Source organism: Rhincodon typus, chromosome 1 (genome assembly GCF_021869965.1).
Source record: "Rhincodon typus isolate 14 chromosome 1, sRhiTyp1.1, whole genome shotgun sequence".
Lineage (NCBI taxonomy): Eukaryota > Metazoa > Chordata > Chondrichthyes > Orectolobiformes > Rhincodontidae > Rhincodon > Rhincodon typus.
This window is the reverse complement of record NC_063332.1, coordinates 33,912,758-33,939,611: the sequence shown is the minus strand read 5'-3', so window position 1 is coordinate 33,939,611 and position 26,854 is coordinate 33,912,758. Positions and strand designations below refer to the sequence as shown.

The window sequence follows — 26,854 nt, the reverse complement described above, 5'->3', positions numbered from 1 at the left end:
TTCTGCGACATTGGACTCGGAACGATAACACTGTTTCTCTCCCCAGCATTTTTGGTTCGCTTTTTGTAAATAAAACACCTCTTTCAACTGCAGAGAAAACAGCACCAATTGAAAAACCGATGAGGTAAATGCCCCTCAAAGACAAACAGAATGTGCTGGAGAAACTCAGCAAGTCTGGCAGCATTTGTGGCGAAAGAAACAGTTAACGTTTCGAGGCAACTGACCCTTCTTCAGATCATAATGCCGTTACCACCAGCACTGACGGAATGCACCCCATCAGTGCTCAGGGCCAATGCAGCTTGCATTACCCTGTGCCCTGTGTGCAACCCCGTCGCTCACTATCGCTGGGACTCCGTGTGTACAAACACGTGCCGTAAGGGCGCCGAACCTGCGATTGACAGAGCGGCCTCCTCCAATACGCGTGCACGGAGTGGAGCACCGCCCCCTTTTGGAATCTGGCGTCACAATGCACCTGGTCCAATGGGCGGCCGAAGGGGGCGGGGATTGGGGAGACGTAGAGCAGCGCTTGAGAAACCCACTTCACCAAGGGGGGAAAAAAATAATAATGAGACCAGAGTCTAAGCGGGTAAGAGAGAGTGAGAATAAAAAAAAGATGCAAATTCTTTGAATAGAAGAAAGTGAATAAAAAGTAGGGAAAGCGGGAAATAAAGAAAAAGGGCAGAAATAGCAAAAATGGGAGCGAGAGAATGTGTGTGTGTGTGAGTGAGTTGTTTAAATCTCTTATTTCTCTTGAACAGAAACGAACGAATGATCCATGCAATCAGCGTTGCTTGGTGGCTGCAGTGCAATTGGGAGGACAGGGTAGTGGTGGCTGTTCGTGTGGGGAAACCGCCTCCTCGTGTCCCCGGGAAACAGTGTTTCGCTTTCGTTTGTCTGATTAGTAACTTTGTAGCTTCTGAGCCGAGACTGGAAACATTGTGTTCCTGCTCAATGTTATTTTGTAGCTTTTATATAGTGTCCCGCGTTCTTATCGCAATGTAACTTTCTCTGTGTGTGAGTGCGTGTGCATGGGGGGGTGGGGGGGGTGTTACAATTGGACATAATAGCAACCAGAGCATTACATTTCAAACGATCCGAAGAGCGGAAAAGTAAGATTTCAATTGCAAGTTTGCATTTCAAACATTTGCTGGTTTGTATTTTGAATGCATCTCTTTTTGACTCCCATCTAGCTCAGGTTGTGGTTCCTCTTGCTCGTAAATCTCTAGCTTTGCGCGCAGGTTGTTTGGCTGCTCGCCTCTCGGAACAAAATCGACTTTGGCTTTTCCCCTCCATCTCGTCATCTGCAAAGCCCAGAAAGTTTATTTTTCTCTGTCTCTCTCCCCTACCCATCCACCCACTCTACCTACCTTCTCTCGCACATACAAACACACCCCATTCCCACCTCCCCTTTCTTTTTTTTGGGGAAAAAAAGCAATTCGCGTTTCATTTGTTTCTGTATTTGTTTGAACTGAGTAACACCGTCAGTACATCCTGCTTCCATTTTTGGCTTTATTGGGAATTGCCAACTACACAGTTGCAAAGTTGTCTGAGACGGGAGAGGGGCTGGGGGAAGCTTCAGGTTCCTGTTGTTGTATCAAAAAGTCAGGCGGCCGCCGCGAGGCGAGGACACGGAGTTGGGGGGGGGGGGGTGCAGGGGGGGGGGAAGTTGTGGGGGGGGAGGGAAAGTTCCCGAAAGGGGGGGGGGGGGGGGGGGAGAGGGGGATGGTTGAGGGGGGGGGGCGGAGGAGGGGGAGAGTGGGGGGGGGGGGGGGTTGGGGAATGGGGGCGAAGAGGAGAAAGTTGTGAGGACCCTCAGGCAGTCTCCGAGACAGACAGCGCCGCGTAACGGAGGGTTACGAAAGGTCAGCAGTGTCCCGGATCTAGATTGGATACATTGTGGCTTTTTTTTGGTTAAAATGTCACGATGCTGAAAGTGAGAACAGCAATCTCTCCCTGTAGACTCTTTGATTTCTTTTTCTTTACCCCTCTCTCTTTCCCCCACCCCTTCCCCCTGCTACCCCCACTCAGCCCCCGTCAAAAATGAAACTGTAGACACTCTTCCAGAAACTTTTCAGATTGAGGGGAAGAAAAACCTCGTTTCATTCATTCTCTGCCCCTTTATGAAAAAAAATTAAAAACAAATGTACATCAAACAAACAAACAAACAAAAACGCTGGCTAGCAAGAGCAATCTGTGTTGCTTTCTCCTTGTCCTCTTAACCCCCACCCCACAAAAGTTTGTCACTTTACACATTTTGATCAAATGCATTTATTTGGATAATCGCAACAAAATAAATAGTGGGTTTTTTTTTGCAGTGCAGATGCCAAAACATACCTTGTTTCAGGGAAAGTTTGTGATGCTATTGGGTTAGGTGAGAACTAGTCCATGTTGAATGGTCTTATTTGTGGGCAGAAAGGTTAAATCTGCGAAGTTTATTTTGCGTTAAAAGTTGGATATTGTACCCGCTTGAATAGAGATCCAAATTATCCACTAGGGAAAATTTTTTATCAGGCCTTTTTTCTTTGGTTGAGTAGGGATTTTTTTGCACATGTAGCACTCATGTTTTGTTTCTTATGATCAGAAAGATGTGTGTGGTCATCGTGATGAGTGTTTGTTTTGAAGCAAATTGCTTTTAGTATCGAGAGATGTGGAGCCTAGGAGTTTGAGGGGGAAATCGATGTCGGATTCATTCATTTTAAGTACCTCCTGTTGCATAATGATGCCGCTAGTACAGTGATTTCGTGTTGTTCGTTTGTGCATTCGTGTGTTTTTGCAACTCGAAGTCTGGTGAATTGTTTAAAATCGAGTGCGAAAGAAATAAAACATTAAACTTGGGAATTCGTTTCTGATTTTCCATGTTTCTAGGCTTGTGTAATTTTGTCAAAATGCATCACCAACAGCGAATGGCTGCCTTAGGGACGGACAAAGAGCTGAGCGATTTACTGGATTTCAGTGCGGTAAGAGAATGCATTCATGGCAGGTGCTAAGAAAGGCGAGTGAGTGAGTGCACGGCAAAAAAAAAATCTCAAGTCCAGCCAGGGCTAGTCGACAGGAGCGTTGCCAGTTAAAGAGTTTTCTCTTGGCCTTTCATAATGCTCTGTGTATTTTAGCAATCCATCCACAATAAGGGGAGAAAAAGAAGCCTTCAAACCACCCCCCCCCCCCAAAAAAATAAACAAGTCACATAACACTCCACTGAGTTCTAATCTCTTGATGTGTTAACAATTGTTTTCGAGGATCGCGTTTAAATAGAGCACTTCTGAGGTTGCTGGAGGAATATCCTCTTTGAGAAATGGGTTTCGGAAGTTTGGTCAGGAGAGTAGTGCCAGGCGGAAATATAGCCGGTGGCGATTTCAACCCTTTTCTTTTTTTCGCTGCTTTTCTCGCTCCTTAACGTTTCTGCTCGCAGATAAGTGGCTGGAAGAGTTAATCGGTAATCAAATCCAATAGTCGTGAAAAAAAAAGGGGCGCAGGCGTGTTTATGGTAAGATCCGTGCGGAGAAGTGCCGCGAAACTTCTCTTATCGACTTTTTAATTTATTTTGGATTTTTTTAAAAAAAAAGAACCTTATACTGCTAGTAGTGGAAACGAGTTGCCACTACTGTGTTGCGTAAGAAAGGGAAATGCTGCCTTTTTAAAGTCTGGGATGAGAATCGGAGGTAATTTGTTGACCAAGCAGTGACTTTTATTTAACAACATTTTTCCCCCTTTTTTAATTTTGTTTTTGTAGATGTTTTCACCGCCGGTGAGTAGTGGGAAGAATGGACCAACCTCCCTGGGAAGTGGCCATTTCGGGGGCTCAAGTATGTAAATCACTACTTTGGTGTTTATTCGTGTCTAAAGCAGCTCTGTTTTGTTTATTCCGGAGGTTTTGAACTTTCTTTCGCAGGAAGCCGGACCGATTCGAGTCGAGCACGTTTAGCTTGCCTTCCTAGGAGCACTTTTCTGACCTGTCTTGTAAAAGCAGTTGAAGTAGTTGACTTGTAAACGGAATAGCTTCCATGATCACTGAGGTTGTTTCGTTACAACATTAACAGGAGTCGAACTTGTCTCATTTCGCAGACAATCCAGAAGCGATCAATTGTGTAGCGACAGGGTACTTTTTAAAACAAAAAAACACGCTGATTTATTGTTGAAGACTGTTTAGACTGATTTTTCCATAAACAGCACTTTTACTGCAGCCTTATTTATGAGCATTGAACGTTTATGCTGTCTGATTTAGTTGGGGTGGAGAGGGGTGGTGGTGGAATATGGAGTTGGGAGTCGATAGAAGGGCTACCTGTCTGTTACAGGTACTTGTGTGTAGATGCTTTGAAGTAACTTGATGTGCGAGTCCGTTGATTCAAGTCATTTGTTACAGGGCTAGAGCGATTGATTCAAAACAACTTAAGACCATTAAATCTCTGAAACCAAGAGGATTTAGGTGTATTTTGTAATGATAATGGTGGGGGGTCTCTACTTTTCAGTCAAGTTTTGTATAAATTCAAAGAACACCTGCAAATTTGTTTCAACAATGAAGTAAACAGACCTGCATAGGTCTGATTTTTAAATTGAGGGATTCTTTCCATTTATTTGATTGAAGGTCATCAATATTGACTAGAACATAGAATTTTATACAGGGCAGAGTTTTCTTTTAAAAGTATGGAGGTTTAGTACATAAGTACACTGCCTTTAACCACAAGTTATTTTTAAACACACATAGCTGCTGGATACATTCATTTCTTTGATTGAAAAATGTGTACTTGTTTATGGGATACACTGTGTTTTCTGAAGCATTTGCTTCTCCTTGAGGAACTGTTCCAGACAAATTGCTTTAACAAAGCAATATTCCAAGTTTTGAGATGGGAGAGCCTTTATGGTTGATATAGATGCAGTTTTTTTTTAATATGTAAAGGAGATACTTCACAAAAACATGACTTGGTACTCAAATATGAGGAAATTTAGAAGCTGCCTTAAAGAATGAATCATGCAGCCATTTGAGATGCATTAATATTTTATAGGTAATGTAGTGACTGATTTTGTTCTGATGGTAATAGGAAATGCAAAGGTTTTTGACCCTCTTTTCCTCCCATTTTAATTTGCACTGTAGGAATTGTACGTGCTTTTAGAAGGGGCACAATTTCTAACAGTTGCCAGCAATTATTTTAGAAATGTGCATTAAATTAAAATTTAACTATAGCTGTATTGCATTTATATTCAAAGTTTGTGCAAAAGCATCTGAACACAGCATCATTTTCCATCTTAATGAATTGTATCACCTTTTAAAAAAGAGTAAAATTATAGTGCAAGTCTGTATTACAATTCATGTGAAAATGAAAAGAGACCCGTATCTGAATTTCTGCAGATATTTTCCTGTCAAATTTTTTTTGCTCTGGAAAAAGTTCTGAATTCAGTTAGAATCTTTGGAAATAGATTAATTAGTATCCATATGCAATTCAGACAGTTGCTTTTTCAGAGTTCATTTTCATTCAGGATAAATTTTGCTTTGAATTGTATGGTGATGTGTGTATTGTGACTGCCATGGAGAATTTTGTACTCAGTGCATCTTGGTATAGTTTTGGTGATTTATTAAGGTGCTACATCTAATATAAGCAATTTATAAATGGTATCTGAGACTCCAATCATTTGTTAGCCTTTTGTTAATTTTTAAATCTTTAAATCTTAAACTTTTAATTTTTCTGGTGTGGAGACAATTGAGAAGTGAACAGGTTTATGTATCACTCATGCTGTTTTGTTCTCCCCTGCCACCCCTCCCTCCATTCACCCCACAATACTTAGCACGCATAAATAGTTGCGACTTGAAACTTATTTTTTCCCTGATTGCGCTACTTTTAGTGTTTTTCAAAAAAACTACAAAGTAATGAGGCCAGTGTAGAGCAGGTAGTTTTCTCTGGTTAGGACAGGTGTATGTTCTTTCATAGATATATGGTTTTCTCAGACAGGTGAAATAAAAATAACATTTTATTTTTCACATTAAATTCATTTACATGTGAGGTATCAATTGTGCAATTTGTATAAATGAGGCATTTTTCTGTCCTCATGATTTTCGTATTTTCAAAAAAAAGTTGCAATTCTAAGAAGACATTATTGAGTGGCTTTTTAAGCTCTGAGTATCATACCATGTGAATTCCTGTTTTAAAGTTAATGGAATATTTATTACTCTGGCCACAATTGTGTTTCAGGTGGCATCAATTTCTTGCTGTGGTAAATTTTCAGCTATTTCTTAGAAATATATAAAAAGTTATTTTTAAATAGTAATCCATAATAACCCTGCGAAAGTGGCAGAAAAACAAAACTTTTTAAAATTGCGTTTATGTGCCTTTTGGTGATATTTTCCTGCAACTTTGATTCCTTAATAATTGAGATTTTTTAACTAAATTGAATTTTCAGTCTTTTCCTTGGCAGCCATTCCCTTACACTTGCCCTTTCCCGGTTGGAAGGGCGCTGACGGCGATTCCTATTAACTGAATGATTTGTAGAAATGTATCTTTGTTTTTATTTTTGTTTGGTTGTCTGAAATCAACAGGAACAGATGCGAAGATAGTTGTTACCCGTGTGTATTATTAAACCGTGTAGGTTGATATTTTTAGATTTGTAATATGGCTTAAATGGGTCTAAACTGGAATTTGTTGCATTCTTTTGAAAGCTGCAAGTGAAATATTAAATTAGAACTGGGATCGTAATGCTATTGTGTAAAAAGATCATTGATTTTGATTTGCAAACATGGGGTAGTTAAATGTCTAATGAAAATTTGTAAACAAACTGATAATGTATTAATTAGAACTAATAAATGTAATGGATTTCAATCAAATTTTGTATTACTTCTAAGTGTTTGGAAATATTGTTAGTTTATTGTTGTAATAGGTAGTCTGTTTCTGAGTATGACTAGACATATCTTCTCTCAGTAGGAAGCACAGCATTTATTTTATTTCAGAACATTAGTTATTTTCTTTTTGAACCGCAGTCTGCCTGTTAGTTGTATTTATCGATTTTCAGGAAGTGTCATAATATTTTCTAAATGAAATACCCCCATTACAATGTTCTTCACTACTTGTCACATCATCTTTATAATGTATAGGTATGGCTAGTTATACAATAATGAAAAGCTACAGCATTGAATACAATTGTTGGGGGGGTGGGGGGAGTTGTTTCTTGCATCTTTTTCAATAACTTAGTTATGGAATATCTGTGAGGGTGACTAAAATTAGTTGCAAGCTCATACTGAATATTGTTAATCTGAATGAATTTGTTTCTTTTTATGTGGATGATCTTATTTTTTGTAAATTAATTTGTTTTTATCCTTAAAAGTGTAGATGCCTGCCTGCCACTATAAAATTGAGGGTTAAATTGAGTAATTACCAGGAGCAAGATGGCTCTCTAGTTCCTTCTCTGATTGTGCACTGTAAATGTAAAAGTCAGGCTGGCAGATTTGGCAGGCCACACGTAACATTTGTATGAGCAATAATGTAAAACTGCACGGGTAGCCCAAAGTGTCTTAATCTTGTGTTTCAAAAGATTCTTGCAACAGAATTTGACCTGGCTGGTTCAACATTCCAATTTCATTGCAAATAAAGTACCTCCTAATTTTTTTTTGCATATGTTGTCTTGATTTTCAAGCTCTTTTAATCTTTATGCAGTTTGAGTTTATTATAAAGTTCTGGTGTCCCTACATAATTTAGATGTCTTAGCATATTATTTGCAAGTGAAATAACCAAACATTTTTAAATGAAATAAACGTACACTGTTATGTCCATCATATTGTGAAAAATGCCAGAATCAAAACCTTATCGCAGTTTTGAAAACCTTTGTGTGTATAGAGGAGAAGTCTACCCACACTGATTTGTTTGATCTTGGAACTTGTCTTCAGTTGTGCCATTCTGTCGTTTGGCTGATGAAAAAGGTCGCCTGACAGCTTTTTGGCTAACCCCTAATATGAGGAATACCATTAATCATGTCTGTTTTTTCCTTCCTCTCTTGGAAACGTAACCTCTTTTGTCCAAGTAAGGAGGCTTTGTTGTAATGTTTTACGTTGACACATCAGAATTAGTGGACTTAACATAGTCTATGTTGACAATTCTACAGTATTGAGGTTTGGAGGAACAAGGTATAGGAAGCACTTGAAACTGCCTTTAGAAACTCTGAGTTGAAATCGATGTCATTTAGTTGTGGCTCAAGACTTGTATTTCCAATTTTTAAAAGAAATAAGGAATGCTTATTAAAATTGAAAATTCTGGTTAAATACAGTTAGAACCAAGAGCTATCATGAAGTTGTTAGTGGCTTGAACGTGGCAATTATCTGTCAGTATTTTTCTGCGTTGGATTATTGCTCGGTTTGAATTAGTGAATTTTGGTAGGAAAGACATTGGGCTTAGATAAGCAAAACCAAACTGATCTGAAGAACAGCTGATATCTAGAAGCTGCATCTATTACTTTGGCCTTGTTGTTAATATGAATTTTTGGATTGACCGATGGAACACAATGGTTGCTTGTCATACTTCAGACTGAGATAATGCGTTCATTGTTTACACTGAATATGGTAGGCTGTAGGGGAAAAATAACAGCCTACCTTTTTTAAGTTCACAATTTAGGGGAATGGCCTACTTGCTGTCTTCCTTCTTTCTGAATAAGATCAGAAATGTTTAAAGGAATCAATATGCTGATTGTGTTGAGCTAGCCTTTGAGAAATTATGCTTACCTCTTTCGATGACCACAAGTAATTGATTGGCATTCTGTGCTGCTATGATTGGAATAGTGGGATAGCTGTTATTTTTTCCTTTTGCATTCTATTGTTTCTGAAAAACAAAATACAAATATATAAACAACCACTTACTTGCTTTTCATTACCTGCAACAGAACTTTGCACCAAGGCAGTATTATTAATATGGCTAATTTTGTTTTACAGCTTTGCATTGTCTTTACCATTGACCATTTAAAAAGTGCTGCCTTTTGTTACGTAAAAGGTGGCTCCTTGGGCACAATTATGTAGCTAAAATGCCTAATTCTGTTTTTCACAGAGATGGCATGTATGCTACTTGTTCTTTCTAGTAAGGATTTGGCATATGAACAGACGTCTAATGTTAGAGAATTTTTAATTGCTGGTCAAAGAAATTATTTAATAGCTGCCAATACAATGTAATTTGAAAAATAATACTTGCAAACAGCAGAGAATCAAGACTTGTTGAACTATCATAGTTGCCCTTCTTGGGTTGGAGGGCAGTTATATTAGTTCAATTGTGGTTTTATGTAATATTTGTATATTTTCTGTGTCTTTTGCATAATGTTTTCACAGTTGATTTTTGATATCCTTCGCAATTATGTTGAAAGAAACAGTGCATCTTGCTTTGTAACGTATGCTGATTTTTTTTTAAGCCTGGCTTTTCATCGGTTAGTTGTGTTGCTTGAGTCTGGTGTCTTTTTTTAAAGGAGTCGCTCTTATTCTAACACTAGCTTTTTGCACATTTACTGGCAACTTTTATCTTCCAGTAAGGATGTGTAAACCATTTGGATTGGATTTGACTTGCTTTTGAGGTTTAAAAAAAAATCCTTTGATGTTTTCTTTGATCTTTTCAGCTGGTAAAGAGCTGTATATAGTAATGTTTAAGATGAAGTAGCACTATGTTTTGGTGTATGTGAGTCTTTTTCTCTTGTTTCATAAATTCTGCCTCTCCTTTAACCTTTGCTTTTCTGAAAGTTACAGTTTGGCCTAGCATACCCCATCAAAGAGGCTGCTCTTCTTGTCCTTGCCTATTGTTTGCGGGCCTTCAGGAATAATCATGGATTAATGAGGAAAGAGGGTGCTGGAATTGCATGCAAGCCAGCCTTCCAAATGTGCAATAACCCCACATAGTTTTTAGTTGTGCAAAATATTTATTTTGAAATGAGAGAAATGCAAAAAAGAATTACTGTTAATATAATTTACAAATAGAAAATCAAATTCTCTTTTTAAAGACATCTAAGGGAAAATATGTAGTGATCAACATGAGCAGCAGGCTTGTTCTTATTAAATTAGGTGGTGTAAATATCTTCTGGAAATACTTGTCAGTGCTGGTGAAAACGTATTACATTTTGAGTAGAATTATTCATATTGAAACTACAAGTGCTGCGAAGTAATGAAAGGAATGTTTGTTTTTTTTTCTTTTAAGGATTTTTAAAAATATTTGTTCATGAGATGGGGCATTGCTGGTCAGGCCATGTGGTGTAGGGGCACCCACAATGCTGTTTGAGACAAGTTTCACAATATTGGACCCAATAGCCTCGATTATATTTCCAAGTCAGGATGGCGTGTGGCTTAATGGGGAACTTGCAGTTGGGTGCTGTTCCCATGCGTCTGCTACCCTTGTCCTTTTATATGGTAAGAGGTCGTGGTTTGGAAAGATGCTGTCAGCAGATCCTTGGTGAATTACTGCAGTGCTTTGTGTAAATGGTATACACTGCTGCGACTCTGTGTGGATGGTGACGGGGTGTTAATCAAGTGGCCTGCTTTGTCCTGAATGGTATTAAGCTTCCTGAGTAGCATTAGAGTTGCACAAATTGAGGCAAGTGAAAAGCTAATAAAAATTGGAAGAAGCTCATATTTATTAATTACAGAGAGAGTCCTTTTAAGTTATGATATTTTTCTTCTATTCCCAACCATTTATTTCCCTCTCCTGAAGATAATGTTTCATGCAGGAAATTTTGTTCTACCGGTTCTGGCCATTTTATGATATCTTGCCTGTTTTTATGTTGAAATTTGAAATTCTGTTGTCACACGTCCCATCCAGCATCAGTGGACAAACACAAATAGTGGGAATCATGACTGATTTGTTTTCCTTCCTTGAAGTCCTGCAGTTAATTGTGTCTTCGCACAGAATAAAGTACAAACTTGATGCCCTTGTGATATGTGTTGTTCATACAACATTAGTGCATGCAGCCACACTTTTGGCAATGCTTTATATTTGGAGTGAAGGTTTTCAAATTGTGACTTTAAATATGCCAGCATCATTCATGTATTATTAGTGACACTGTTTTGATATTTTTTGTCTAAACAATGATCAAGGACTTGACTGGGTCTTCATGCAGGGCCTTACCACTCTTTTTGTCTTGCCTCACCACTGTTTTTGTCTTGCCTCATGTATGTGAATGTTATTGTGGGGGCTGCACATTAAGATAACACTCATGATCCTATTAATTTGCCTATAGTTCAAGTACTGAAATGAATGGACCTTGGCATTCTAAGATCAATGCACTAAGAATGGCAGCTTCTAAAGACAGACCTTCCAGACCCAACCAGCACAAACAAGACAAACCTGAAAATAAGAAATTTAATCACAAATAGGATTGGACTTCAATAACTTGATTGCCAGGGTTGGCAAGCTGTTTGTAGCCCTTGAATCAGAAGTTCGGTTACTCCTGTTTATAAGGGCTGTTATGGAGTTTGATTGGCTAATGCTATCAAATATGAAATTTAATGGCTCCACTCCCTGCTCTATCCCAAAGAAAGGTGTTAATACATATTTCTCTGTTAAAGTAAATAATAAGATTTACTTTGGCAACAAGAAACAGTGCAATTTTTGTTTCTGTGTCAGCTGTGGCTTAGTGACATTGCTTTTGGTCTGGAATTGTAAAGTTGTGGTTTTGAGACCCATTCTATGGTATTGTGTATAAAATCCAGTTAACACTTCTTCAGGCTAGTACTGAAAAGGTGCTTGCTTTTGGATGCCTACTAATTTGGACCCTTAAAACAAAATCCTATAGTATTCAAAGAACAACAGTAAAATTTCTCATGCGTGTCCTGGACAATTATCTCTCAAAGAACGCCACTAAAACGTATTATCTCTGTTTGCTATGTCCCTGTCACATTAGTAACCACATTTCAAAAGTAAGTCATTGGTTTTGAGGTGTCCTAAAGGACATGAAAGGTTCAAATTAAATGCAAGTTCTTTCATGTGTAATATAGAAACAAGATAATATTTCCATGATAAACCTTCATTGTATTTGACTTCTAAATCTGTGCAATAATCTTACTTTGATGGAAGCCATGGTAATCAGACATTGAACTTTAATGTTTCACCACCCAAAAGTTGTTTGGAGATATTGAGGGTGCCTTTGTTTCTCTTTCTGTTCTCCGGCAATTTTCTTTGTAAAATTTCCAAAATAGTTATTTGGTTGATTAATTTCTCCTACCCTGACTGTGAAATATTATAAGAATGAGCTACTACTGGAAGCATTTTTTCCTCTTCCCTCCCCAAAATAGAGAGAATGAATGTAATTATATTTTACAAAAATGTAAAGGAAGGAAAAAGCCTCAGTTTATATTTTATTTTTCACATTCCATTATGTTTCACAGCCAATGAGGTACTTTCTGAAAACCGAAAGAACTGCGGGTGCTGTAAATCAGGAATGAAAACAGAAGTTGGTGGAAAAGCTCATGAGGTCTGGCAGCATCTGTGAAGAAAACATCAGAGGAAGGGTCACCAGACCCGAAACGTTAATTCTGATTCTTTCTTTTCTTCATGGATGCTGCCAGACTTGCTGAGCTTTTCCAGCAACTTCTGTTTTTGTTCCTGAAGTACATTTTGATGTGTAGTCACTTTTGTATAGTAGGAAACGTAACAACAAATTTACACACAGCAATTTTCTGTTAGCCAGTTTCATGATGAGATTATCTACTTTTATGATGTTGGTTGAAAGAATTATATTGGTGAGAACAGTGGGGACAACTCCCCAACATTACTTTATCCCTGAGGGGTCTTTTACATCTTACAGAGCAAACGAAGCTTTGGCTTAATGTTTTGCCCAAAAAGTGGGTCCTCTATGCAGTATTCCTTTAGACCAGCACTGGAGTTCTCTGGTCTCTAGAATGGGACTCAAACCCCTAAACATCTGAATTTACGCTATTACAATCTATCTATTTGAAGTAGCTCATTTAAAGTTTACTTTCTAAATTCAGGTGAGGGATGTTCAGTTCATTAGGCTTCTCCTGATATTGAAACCCTCTGGTCTTTTAGTTGCCACTGTAATAATTCGAGTTATTTAAAGTACATTTCAGGAACTAGTCACAGTTTTATTTGGTGAAGGACACGTTGACGTTCCTAAACTAGCCTTTAATAGTTTGTAACTATATTTCCTTATTTATGTTGCAATGATTTTGGTTTGAAATACTGCTTCCTTTATCTTTTCAATACACTTCAGTATTTATCTGTCTCTGTGATGTTCCCTTTTCAGTCAGATTCTAAGCCTAAACTTGATTTATAACTCTGTTACCTCAATGTCATCGACTTGTAAGAGATAATCTTATGCATCTGTGCTCCTGCGGGCAAGACTTGCCTGAATCGTGGCTGAATTTGCAATGCCGACAGACAAAGATCCTTGCCACATGTGTGGATCATATTACCCCACATTCTGTTGATTGTTTTGTGGAATACGCTGTTTTATTTGTTATTTTTAATATCAGTGGCTGTAGTAGCTGTTAACCATGCATGAGGAAGCAGTCCGCATGACTGACACTTTATACCACCAGCATAAATGTCCACTCTTTTCCCCCATCAATATTTTGTTTTTATGGTGTGTACAAGGTACAGTCTGCGTTGCATGGCTATGATAGCACTGTCAAAACCTGTAGCCTCCACCACATAGAAGAATAAAGACAGCAGACACGTGAAATACCATTGACTCTCAATTGTGTCATCCTAACCTGGGTGTGTGTATTTGTTTCTTCACTGCATGAAAATCTTGGAACTTCTTACTATCAGCACTGTAGGAGCACCTGCACTACTAATCATGTCTAGCCACTGAAAAATCATCATTTTTGAGCATTGTAACCTAAATTCTCCAAAGTTTTGGCCCAACAGTTACTTGTGTCTTTTAATTAGATCTTCTGTAGGAGAGACTCATTTGTTTATTGGTGAAGCTTTGGTTCTCAATTTCAGTTGTGGGCAGCTCAAACCAAAAGAGAGCTTGCTTCAAGGAGGAGAAAGGAAATAAATGTTGAGAAAACTTTTATGAAACCATAACACATGGTAGTGAAAATAATCCATTCAGCGAGATCCATAGCTGATCTGCTAATCCTCAGCTCCACTCTCCTGCCTTTTTCATTTAACAATTGATTCTCTTACTGATTAAAAATCTGACTGTCACGGCCTTGAATATACTTAAAAACCTAGCCTCGCAAGCCCTCTGCAGAGGTTCACTACCTTTAGAAAGAAGAGATTGCTGCTCATCACTGTCTTAAATGTGTAACCCCTTAGTCTTAGATTATACTATCTGGTCCTAGCTTCACCCACAAGGGAACATAACTGTTGCAATTCTTCGAGCTGGTGGAGGCTGCAGGTTTTGAAAGTGCTATAGTAGCTGTAATGAGTGATTGCAATGCACATTGCAAAAACAAATTATAAATGGGGGAAAGACTGCACATTTATGCTGGTCATAACACAAGAGTCATCTAGACTCAACATTAGCTTACTTTCTCTCCATGGATGCTGCCTGATCCACTGTGATCTCCAGCATTTTTTGTTTCCAGTACAACCTTTCTGTGTCTACCCTGTCAAGTCCCCTCAGAGTCTTTACGTTTCAATAAAATCACTTGTCATACTTCCAAATTCCAGTGAATCCAGGCCCAACCTACTCGGGGTCTCCATTAAAGTACACTCCTAGCTAGTGTCAACATAGTAAATGCATCTTCTTTGAGGTGATTGCAGGAAATGTATGATGTGGGAAGGATTAGCAAAGTGAAAGAGAATCCTTGACCTTGAATTGTTGAGAAGGGGTTAGTTAACTTTCACACGGGTGTTTTTGGTTAATATAGCATGATAAAATAATTGTTTATAGTGTACATAATTGCTGTGCAGTGGTTGTAGAAATTTGAATAGGGAAATGTACCCCATTTTTCTCTTATTACCTGGGAATAGAAATTGAAACTGAAGTTATATTTAGGTGGTGTTCCTGAGCAAAAAAAAGTTAAGATTTTCAGCTTCAGGTTTATAACACTAACCTGGAGTTTAGGAAACTGTGGATTCCACATTTCCTGCTACGTTTGTTATGTCAGTAGCCCAGAGCAGACAACTGATTCAATTACTTAGTGATCCAGTACAAGAGGAAAAGTCATTTTCACTTGCGTTGCTGCAAGGAAGGTTGCTTTTAAAGAGCTAGTAAGAACTGCAGATGCGGACTCAGATAACACCGTGTGGAGCTGGAGGAACACAGCAGGTCAGGCAGCATCAGAGGAGCAGGAAAGTTGATGTTCCAGGTTGGGGCCCTTCTTCAGACCCAAAACGTCAACTTTCTGCTCCTTTGCTGCCTGGCCTGCTGTGTTCTTCCAGCTCCACACTGTATGTTATAGGTTGCTTTTAAATCCTGTTTTATGCTGATTTTACAATTATTCAACAGGTGCCTTTCAAAGTGACTTTGTTTAAAATAAACTCCTCCTTTGCCGTTCACTTCTACACCTCGGGTAAAAATCTTTGGTAGCCAGGTAAAGGTTGATATTTATGCAGAAGATGGGGTGAGGGGAGTGGGTAGGAAGAGCCCAAAGAGAGCGAACAACAGTTGGGCAGACAAAGGAGTGGGTAAAGGTCAGCATAGGAGAATGAATAGCTGCTAATAGGGTCTATTAGTAGTTAATAAGCTGATAAATTCGGCTTATTGGTAGGAAGTAGAGGGTGACAGTTGAAGGTTGTTTCTTGGACTGAAGGCCTGTGACTGGTGGTGTGCCACAGGAGTTGGTGCTGGGACCTTTGGTTATTTGTTAGTTACATAAATGATCTGGATGTGAATGTACCAGGCATGATTAGTAAGTTTGTGGATGATACAAACTTCGGAGGTATCGTAGATAGTGAAGATGGTTATTAAAAATTACAGAGGGATCTTGATCAGACGAGGAAGTGGGCTGAGGATTGGCAAATGCAGTTCAATACAGATAAGTATGAGGTGTTGCATTTTGGAAAGTCAAACCAAGATAGGACGTATACAGTAAATGTTAAGGTCCTGAGGAGTGTTGTGGAACTGAGGAACTTAGGAGTACAAATACATAGTTTGTTGAAAGTGGCGTGAGTTATAGGGAGAGGTTAGCCATGTTAGAACTTTATTCTTTAGAATTTAGGAGAATGAGGGGTGTCCTTTATTGAGGTGTATAAAATCATGGGGGGCATAGATAGGATGAATGTATATAGTCTTTTTCCCAGGGATGGGGAATTGAAAACTAGAGGGCATAGGTTTAAGGTGAGAGGGGATAGGTTTATGAAGGACCTGAGGGGTAACTTCTTCACACAGAGTGGTGCATATATGGAATGTGTTGCCAGAGAAAGTGGTTGAGGCAGGTACAATGGCAACATTTTTAAAAAAAAAAAAAAAAAAAAATTGGATAGGTAAATGGATGAGAAGGTTTTAGAGGGATATGGACCAAATGTGAGCAATTGGAACAAGCTGAGTGGGCACCATGGTCAGCATGGATCAGTTTGGGCTGAAGGGCCTGTTTCCACGCTGTACTACTCTATGACTTGATGATAATGGGTAGTGTGTGGTAGCAGCCCATGTGTAAGGGTAGGGGTAAAGACAAGGACATGGGAGAAGGTGCCCAAGCCCTCAAATTGGTGAACTCAATATTGGGTGTAGAAGGTTGCACAGTTCCCAAGTGGAAAATGAGTTGTTGTTGTTCTTCTAGTTTAAGCTGAGCTTTGCTGGAGCACTGCAGCAAGCCTGACACAGAGGGACGTTAGCTAGGGAACAAGGTGATGTGTTGAAGTGGCAGGCAACTGGAAGTTCAGGGTCCTTTTTTGCAGGTAGAATGTAAGTGTTCTGCGAAGTGGCGAGCCAGTCTGTGCTTCATTTCCCCAATGTAGAGGAGACCACATTGTGAACAGCAGAGGTAGAGAGTGGGCATGTAGGAACACATGGCACTGAGTGTGGATCTCGGGCTGCATTGAAAACAGCTATCTGAGGAACATCATGGAGATACCTGTGATCCTGGCTGGATTCAAAACATGAAGGATGAAACCTGAGCTGGAATCCACATGGGGTGAGTCTGAGCCAGAGGCAGTCACTGTGGAATGAGATGTGGCTGTGGAAACGAGTTTCGGCAAATGCCTTTTCAGACATCAGGAGTGACAGCAAAATTAATGACAGTGAATCTGAAAAAGAATTAGAATGTAAATCCTGTCCGAGAGAGGAACAGAACTGCTTCAAGGTGGGCATGCCTGGAAGAGATGTGGCAGTGAGTTAAATACTAAATAAGCTACTTTTTTATTTGCAAGGTAAAATTCCTCTTGGTTCTGTTCTGGTAGAAGTATTTTAGTCATAGACTTGTATCAGTCAATACTTTGGCTATTTTAGAATAGTGTCTAGACTGCTCTTAAACAAATAAACTTTTCAATGGTGAGTCATATTTACTAAAATTGAATTATCCTGTTTCATGTATATACTTAGATCTGAGAAGACTTTTGTTTTCTTTTGCGCTTTCTTCTTCTAAAGAGAAGATAATTCATATTTGTTTGCCTCTGATGAACTGAACAGAAGTTCCATGCTCCAGATATCAATAAAAAATGATTTGTATTGAAAATCACTGTACTTGAATGTGCCATTTTGGCTTGGTAGGTGGCATTGACTCACTGCCAGTTTCAAGAAGATGCATGTCCTGAATATTTTCATGACTGGCATAAAAATATTCACTACGTGTTATGGCAGTGTCTGCTTTTATTCTTTTGTTACACAATAAGTGCATTTAGTTGTTTTTAATATTCTTCAGCCAGTCACTGCTACTGTACAGTGTTGTGGACCAGATTAAACCCACTCAAAATATATGAAGAAGGTAGCCTAGACCCCAACTTTTTTCTTATTTTTAAAGGCAAGTGTAAGGCGTTGTATTCTGGATGCAATGCAATTGGTCAAACTACCAGGCTTGATGCAAAACACTGTCTTTATTCTTTCACTATGGTTAAAATACGAACGAAAGAAAAGAGTTGAAATAACTCCATTGGAAACTTAACAGAATAATACATTATTTAACTATTAAACAGCAACTGTTCCGATATAATGACATCCTATAAAGAAATCCTTGGCAAAGACAAATTCAATAAAACAGATTGTCTGACATGCAATTCTAGCCACAGGAAGAAACTCCAAGCTTTCGTAGTCATCGAGTGTGGAAACAGACCGTTTGGTCCAACTAGTCTATGCCGACCATGTTCCCAACTAGTCCCACATGCCTGCGTTTGGCCCGTATCCCTCCAAACCTTTCCTTTTCATGTCCTTATCCAAATGTCTTTTAAATGTTGTAACTGTACCTGCATCCAACACTTCCTCTGGCAGCTCATGCCACACATGAACCACTCTGTTTTAAAAAAAAAGTTGCCTCTCATGTCCTCCTTAAATCTTTCTCTTCTCACCTTAAAAATATGCCCCTTAGTTTTGAACTCCCCTGCTTTGGGGGAAAGGCCTTTGCTATTCACCTTATCTATGTCCCTCATGATTTTATAAACCTCCAAAACGTCACTCCTCAACCTCCTGTGCTCCAGTGGAAAAAGTCCCACTTATCCACCCTATTTTTACAACTCAAACCCTCCATTCCTGGCAACATTCTGGTAAATCTTTTCTGAACCCTGTCCATTTCAATGATATCCTTCCTATAACACGGTGACCACCTCTGCACACGCTGCCCCAGAAGAGGCCTAACCAACGTCCTGTACAACCTCAACATGACATACCAACTCCTGTGCTCAAAAGTTTGAGCAATGAAGGCAAACACGCTAAAAGCCATCTTAACCACCCTGTCGACATGTGACACAAATTTCAAAGAATTATATCCTGAACCCCTAGGTCTCTGTGTTCTATAACATTACCAGGGCCCTACCATTAATTGTATAAGTCCTGCCTTTGTTTGTTTTACCAAAATGCAATACATTGCATATATATTATAACCTATATATTTATATTACTTTATTATGCCTCGCATTTTTAGCTGTAACAGAGGAATAACAGCTTCCACATCCAGCTTCAAGATCCCAGCAACAACTGAAAGTTAAACTCAATCCTGGTTCTGTGGGAGCTTGACCCCACCCTCATTATGCTGCTTCACTTGTTCCAATTTAAAAAAAAACCCAAGGCCCCACCAGCTGTTTATTTTATTGGCTTGGAACAGTCAGCTCATCATCTCTGTCTCAACCTTTCTTCATTTTTTAAAAAAAGGACAAAATACACCTCTTAAAGCCATAGTACCATCACAGCAGTCTTTTACAATCAGTAGTCATGTCAATGTAAAACTACTCTATATTTCTGGACTGTCTGAGGGGAAGACATTTTTATATGAGCCTTCCTTGCTGCTACAGGTCTTGCTGAGATAAGTAAATGCAGAAGTGGCATGATATAATTTTGCACAAATGATTTTGTTTTGTTGAAATAACAAGGTGTAGAGTTGGATGAACACAGCAGGTCAAGCAGCATCAGTGGAGCAGGAAGGCTGACGTTTCAGGCCTAGACCCTTCATCAGAAAAAGGGGGAAAATGACTTCATTTTCTGAAGAAGGGTCTCGGCCCGAAACATCAGCCTTCCTGCTTCTCTGATGCTGCTTGGCCTGCTGTGTTTATCCAGCTCTACACCTTGTTATCCCATATAAAATTGGGCTTTATGCTGCTGTCTTTTATGGAGCAAGGCCCCAATATTAAAGAAAGTCTAAGGCTAGTGACATAACTGCAAGCAAATCAGTAAATTTGTATTCAACTGGCAGCTGCCAATTTTCTAATAAAAGTATTTTAACATCCCATAAAGACTGGGATTTGTGATTATTAGTATGGTTATACTGTTGTGACTTTTTATCTTTGGTTGAAGAAAGCACCTTTTTTAGACCATTAATTTTAATACCTTGGCATCAAAGTAATCAGTTTCTGTTCCTTTTTAATGTTATAAATTCAAAAATATTACAATAAAGCTTCATCTGCCTTTTTAAAAACAATTACTGTTTTTATGTTCAAATTGCTCCTTAAGCTGACAAGTTCATGTGGCAGATATTCACACTGGAGACCTTATAATTTTCGTAGCTGGTCTATAATTAGATGCATTTTCTAAGTATAATTTTGAAGAAAAAATTCACAACATTTGGAAAAATGCTTTTACAGCTTGAATGTGTTTCTGTTAATAGTGTAATTTAATTTTTGTGGGGAATCGTATGTTTCAGTAAGAAGTTTTCCTTAAACAACATCTCCTGTTTGTTTTGCCAATGTTTTTTTCCCCCTTGTTGTGGGGTCTCGAAAATTTGCATTTACTGTGAGCTGTCTTATGTAAGATTCTTTGTGAAAAATTTGCGGAAAATTGGGTTTGAATGGATTAATGACGAAGTGTTTATAAAAATACACATTCTGACTGAACCTTTTTTTGTTCTCCACTTGTCTTTCATGCGAGTTCCTCAGTGAGGTCTGCTCAGCATGAGGGAAAACTTGTCCTTGATAACAGAAAATGTTGGAAGTACACAACTTGAGCCCTCTATTAGCACTGGCAATTGCAGGGTTTAAAACTTTTTGCTTATATTTCTGAAAAAGCACTAGTCACCTAACCATGCCAATTCTAACACCTGAAATATAAACCTACCTGTCAGCTGATGACTGAACTGTAGTGTGCTTTAAAACACATTCTGGTCATTTCATATTTTTATCTCTTAAAAAAAAGACTCTAATCTGGCATATTTGCCTTGTTTCTACGTGTTTTATGGCAGTTTCAGTCCAGTTCACGAGTAAGTTTTTAGAAAATCAGTTTCACAAATACACCTGTCAAGGTTGTTGTTTCTACTGCCTCTGGAGTATCTTGCTTTGAAACCTCAACATGGAGAATTCCACAGTATTTTGTTTATACTCCCCTGACCCATTGTCAGCTTGTCCATCTCTCTGTCTGTCTCTCTTTCTCTTTGTTCCCGCCCCACCCCATACCTCTACCAAACAAAATGTCTTTTATTTTTCAAATCCTGGATTGATATAGTTAATTACATTTGTATTTCTTGTTGAGTGATTAAATAGATTTTTAATTTGACAGGATGCGCCAAATCAAAATGTTGCTTTTACATTGAATTGTTAAAATACACTGCATTAGTTTGAATTCCCATTTGCATCATAGTCTTACAAGATTCAAACTTCTCTTACTTCATTTAAGTTTTGATTTTAGGGAAGGGAAAGAAACCTGTAATGTTTGCCCCCTTCTCCTCCACAGGTCCTCTTTAGTACATCACTGTCTGATGCGATTTGCTTAACTAAATAAGCTTTTGCATCCCTTTTTTTTATCAGGAGTAATTGCAGTGGAGCCAGCTTGAAGTGTGTGTGTCTGTACATGATTTCCATTATTCCTCCCCCCTGTTGTGTATTCGCTGAATGGGTAAACTAAACTGACTGACTGGTTTGCCTGTCAGTTCAGACTAATTGGTGCTAGTTATTAGCTGTTAGAATGAAGTCCAGAGACTTCTTGGAAGACTTGGTCTGTTGTTTCTGTTGTCACTGAGTTGTGCAGATTGTTGTGCTCTGAGTTTGCTATAATGCCTGCCAGATATGTATATATTATTTTGAGGTATGATAGATTGAATGGAATTTTTGATGAAAATCAGCATGGAGATTCTCGCCTAATTTGTGATGTAAACCTAGGCAAATGACACTTTTTAAAAGTCAATTATTGCTGTCTTTCTACCCAATATTGACTTCCAGAAGATTTCAAAAGCTGATACAATCAATAAAGTGCATGAGTAAAACAGAAATTTTGCTTTCATGTTTAACTGGTTTATTTATGACCAAAGCAATTAGCTATTATATGTGATGCTAATGTGTATTTTAAGTTGAGAGTTGCATGACCTGCACAATTACTTTGTATTATTGGTTTAGCTATCTTTATTACTTTATTCAGTCCTGGCCTTCTGACAGCACCAAAAATATCTTTTATGACTCCATTTTGATTATGAGATTAATTTGGAAATGTTTTTGGCTGATTGAATGCTATTTTTGCTTTTTTAACTGCATGCGTTACTCTTTATAGTTGCTTTGTGTTGTAGTCTGCGATTGATAGTGACCTTTTTTTAAAGATTTAGATGATTTTCATCCTTGAAGTAAATGGTGGTACAAAACATCTTGCATTCTTTCCTGCTGCAACTGATATTCAAACGAACAAAGCAATTAATGTGGAAAAAGAAACACTAAGAATCAAGAGATGTCTTTGATGTTTGGGAAAGAATAAGTGTTAGTTACTGTGCCAGCATACACTCGAGTGATTTGCAAAATTTTATTTTTATCATCTTTTTTAATAAAAATTACTTTGGAAATAGAGGCCCTGGTATTACATGACCACTAATTTTGCTCTTTTCCAAACATCAGCTGAAGACATCTCTTGCTTCTTAGAGTTTCTTTTTCCACATTAATTGCTTTGTTCATTTCAATATCGGTCGCACCAGGAAAGAATGCAAGATGTTTTGTACCACCATTTATTTCATGGATGAAAATCATCTAAATCGTAAAAAAAAAGTCACTGTCAATCCCAGACTACAGCACAAATCAACTGCAAAGAGTAACGTGCAGTTAAAAAAGCAAAAATAGCATTTAATCAGCCAAAACCATTTCCAAGTTAATCTCTCAATCACTTTTTGGGCAACCCTTTTTTCAGTTGGAGTTACATGATTTATTATCTCTGATCATATAAATGCATTGTTTATTTAGATCTCTTTTTGGTGAGCCCATCACTGTTCCTAATAGATGTTCACTGGTTAATATATTGTACAAGCTAAGAAAACAAGGTTGATTACTTCAAGTCTAATGTAGGAATTATATAGCACCTTCCATATGTAGTAACTTTTTGACTAATGCAAAAGACTTCAGGAGATGTGGCAAATGAGAATCAGTACCAACCAGGGCAAGAGAATAATATGCTGAAAAGCCTGATCAATACTGTTCCAGTAGTAGATTTTTTTCTTACAAAGAAGGGTTTTGAGAGTGATCTCTGTTACACAAAAGTAAAAGGGTCCAGGAAGAAAGTTAAAAAGCTTGGGATCAAGATGAATCAAATTCCAATAATGGAGAAGAGGGAGAGTAGAAAGATCCATGGATCAGAGAGAAGGAATGCTGTAATGAAGGCAATCACAGAAAAGCGAAGTTGTGTCTTATGCTCTTATAAATATATTTACGGCTGATGTATACTTTTAATCAGTAAGGGACTCTAGGGTTATGGGCCAAAAAGGAGGAATGTGGGTTGAGAATTATCAGACCAGCCATGATCTCATTGAATTGCTGAGCTGATTGACCTATGTCTATGGTATAATGTAGATTTTGAAGAACAGGATATTTAGAATCAATGCATTGAAGGACAAAAGTCAGTGAAAATTAGCAATAACAGTATTTCATCATTACCTGTACCATCTGAAAGAACCAGATGAATTAATTTAAATGAGGCAGTGTTCCCTGTCTTTGTGCAGCAGTGTCGATCCCATTGTCATTGCATTGCCAGTCTGGGTGTAGAGGTTCAAATAAGACCATAATTTGTAGGAGCAGAAGCTGGCCAGTCGGCTGACAGTCTACTCTGCCATTCAGTGAGATCATGGTTGATCTGAATCCTTCATGTATTCCTGCTCTTTTTCCCATCTCCCTTGATTCCCTTGTTGATTTAAAAATCTGTCCATCTCAGTCATGAATGTACTTAATAACCCAGCCTCTGTGGTAAAGAATTTAACAGATTCACTACCCTCTGACAGAACAAGTTCCTCTTCATCTGTCTTATATAGGTGACTGCTTAACCTGCAATTATGCCATCTGATCCTACACTCCCCCACATGGGGAAACAACCTTTTGCATTTACACTGTCATACCTCCTAAGAATCTTAACTCAGTACTAGTGCCAGTGCCTCATGACCCATCCCTCCCACACTTTTAGGCCCTTGATTTTATTTGCTCCATGCCAGTTTGTATGTGCCTCTGGGTGTAATCCTGAAACTGTTACCTTGAAGATTCTGCTTTATAATTTAGCTTGAGAAGATGTTGCTAACTCTGGCATTGGGTAGCCAATGCAACTTTCTGGAGCATGCTCCCTGCTGTAGAGAACAATCTCTATTTGCTTAATAATTATGTCCCTTATGACTAGTACGTTTCACACAGTTTTGAGGAATCATGCAACTGTTGGCCAATTACATGGGCTGATGCTGTTTGAGTGCTTCCTTGGTTCCTATACCTCCCTTTAATGCAGTCACACCCCACTGTTTCTGATCAGACCCCAGCTTTGAATGATCTAATCTGAGAGGTTTGGGTGCTACCTGAAGTGAAGTGTCCAGATCATACCCCCTCCCTGATTTGACCAGGTTTGCAGCTCAGATTTCAGCTCCTCAATTCTTCTCTGAAGTTTCTTGAGTTGCAAATGCTTAATACAGATGCGTTTGCTCTGTGTCACTTTGATGTCCAGCAGTTCCCACACGCTGCAGCAGCAACGACACATTACTGGTCTGCCATCATTATTGTATTTTATTTAATGTATTAATTGACTACTGTAGTAGCCTTGCTCCTTAGCCTTCAAGTATATCCCTTCAGTTTATTCTTGATTGCCTTCATATTTTTATACACCAGCATCGATCATACTTGAGGTATTTTTAAGAAAAAGAGAGGAGGCATTTTTAACAAAAAAAGGCTGGAACCTGATCCAAAAATCTTCTGCGTGAAAGCCTAGAAATACTCATCAAACTTAGTTGCCAACTAGCTGCTTTCCCTGCAGTGGCATCACACGTCATTCTGGCACTGTTCTTGCCGCAGGTCGGCCTCACTGTGCCTTCCACGTTCTCCCGGTCACCACCTCACTCCGGTGACTTCGCTTTTTAATCCCCCTCTGCTGCATCAAATTTGTGCTTTAAATATTTCTGGGAATTTAGTACATTTGTGCTCTGTCTCACTTAGGTGAGATTTCCCTCACATTGCCCACCCATGTTCTTTACTAACTGACTTTGCTTTCAGCTCTGACCACTGGAAATAGGAATCTGTGCTAATTTTATCTAGCTAACCTCTGTGACTGTCAAAGATTCTGGTGACACAGCGGAAGTCTTGCAATGCAGTGATGCTGGGTGTCAAGTACCTCATAGGAATTGGCAACAATAGCAATGCTACTTGATAATTAATTTTGCTCTATTAACGCTACAGATTAAGTTCTGTTGTTTAAATAGAGGAAGACAGACTATGCACTTATAAAATAAACACCAAACTGTCCTGTGAACATTCTTAATTTTTCTCCTTTTGTACAATTTTTCTTCTCCAGAGCAATTAGGGACAGACAACAAATGGCCTAGCCAGTAATGCCCTTATCCTATGGAACAAATAAAATTCAATTTTTGAAGGCTGTGACTTGTTTTGATATATTCCTAGCCCTTTTGTCAAACCTGCAGAAGCCAACATCCTGCCTATCTTGACCATAAAATAAAGTCCTGCTCCATTCATCTATTCTATTTTACCTTGCTACCATGATGTCAATATAAAGGTTGCCCTGATAAGTCAGCAATCTTAGATCTGCCCCAATGTCACCAATTGTAAAAGCCCCATATATCTTGGCATCTGCTGCTTCTTGACTTGACTTGAGTGCAGCTTGAAAGAACCAGGCAGATTTTAACAGAGTCTGGCCAAATCTGGAGATCTTTTGAAGTGATACGTGGCACCCAGATATGGAGGCTACCCCATATTTTCAGCTGATCTCAATTAAGCTGATGAGGGGAGGGGCTGGAGTGTGAATCCCAAATTCAGTGGATCCTTTTGAAATTTACAACATTGTTTATGCGAACAAAATTTTTCTGGGCCAAGACGTGCTGACACAAACATGTAGGACTGTATATGGTCTAATTGTTCAGACAGCGTTGTTTGGAGATGAGAAGATAATCTTGGGAACATTGAACAGTCGAGAATGAGCATAGCCCATTGATCTTCTCAAAGTGTATTGCTCTTGATAAAATGCTGTTGAATTTTAATCTGTAAGCTAGATGCTGTTGCAATCTTCTGCTAAAAGCGAATATTGCAAACATTTGTCACCTTTTGCAGAAGTAAATACTAGCAAATGTAGTGGTTGCTTATTAATGTAAATGCACATCATTTTGTTGTGTTATCCTGATGCTTTGTTGCTGAGGTCTAGTTTTGCTTTTTCTTTGCACCCCCCCACACAAAAAAGTTTTATCAGAGCCTTTGTTTGCTCAGTTACCATATCATTAGATGACACATTTTGATCTTGCTCAATTTTCCCTCATTGCTCATGCCCACTACTTGTGATCATTCTTGTTGTTCTTTGATCCATGTTAAAATCCTCATGGAGACCAGTAACAGTGTGAATTTTCCAGAGACCATCTGAAATAACAAGGAACAAAATTCACATTTTATGACTTTGCTGCTAAAGAAAAGATATTCACATGAATTAACTGACTAGTGCAGCTGAGATGCATTTTATAACTCCTGTTTGAGCATCACATATAGCATTAAAGGAACAATCCCTTTATGACTCCCAGCACTTCAGGTGGCTTGCTTCTCCTCTGCCATGCTGCATTGAAACTTCCAGTATCCTTTTTAAAAATCATAAGAACATAAGATCATAAGAACTAGGAGCAGCAGTAGGCCATCCGGCCCCTCGAGCCTGCCCCGCCATTTAATAAGATCATGGCTGATCTTTTTGAGACTCAGCTCCACTTACCCGCCCACTCACCATAACCCTTAATTCCTTTACTGTTCAAAAATTTATCCAGGCTTGCCTTAAAAACATTCAGCGAGGTAGCTTCAAACGCTTCACTGGGCAGGGAATTCCCAGATGCACAACCCTTTGGGTGAAGAAGTTCCTCCTGACCTCAGTCCTACATCTGCTTCCCTTTATTTTGAGGCGATGTCCTCTAGTCCTAGTTTCACCTGCTAGTGGAGACAACCTC

The 26,854-nt window shown here is 38.7% G+C and overlaps 1 protein-coding gene across 8 annotated transcripts in view; it reads left to right on the top strand.

Moving 5' to 3' along the window:
* Positions 1-502: 502 nt before the first annotated feature.
* Positions 503-26,854, top strand: part of LOC109911130 (transcription factor 4) — a 551,558-nt gene continuing 525,206 nt past the window's right edge. For 3 of the 8 annotated variants that reach the window (XM_048596033.1, XM_048596066.1, XM_048596026.1), the window contains exons 1-2: positions 2,856-2,957; positions 3,731-3,803. In XM_048596033.1, the coding sequence (XP_048451990.1) occupies positions 2,856-2,957; positions 3,731-3,803 (175 nt within the window). Of the gene's footprint in view, positions 587-1,062; positions 1,110-2,855; positions 2,958-3,409; positions 3,485-3,605; positions 3,660-3,730; positions 3,804-26,854 lie in introns of those variants that run through there. The other 5 variants (XM_048596040.1, XM_048596047.1, XM_048596057.1 and 2 more) reach the window with 5 other exon arrangements.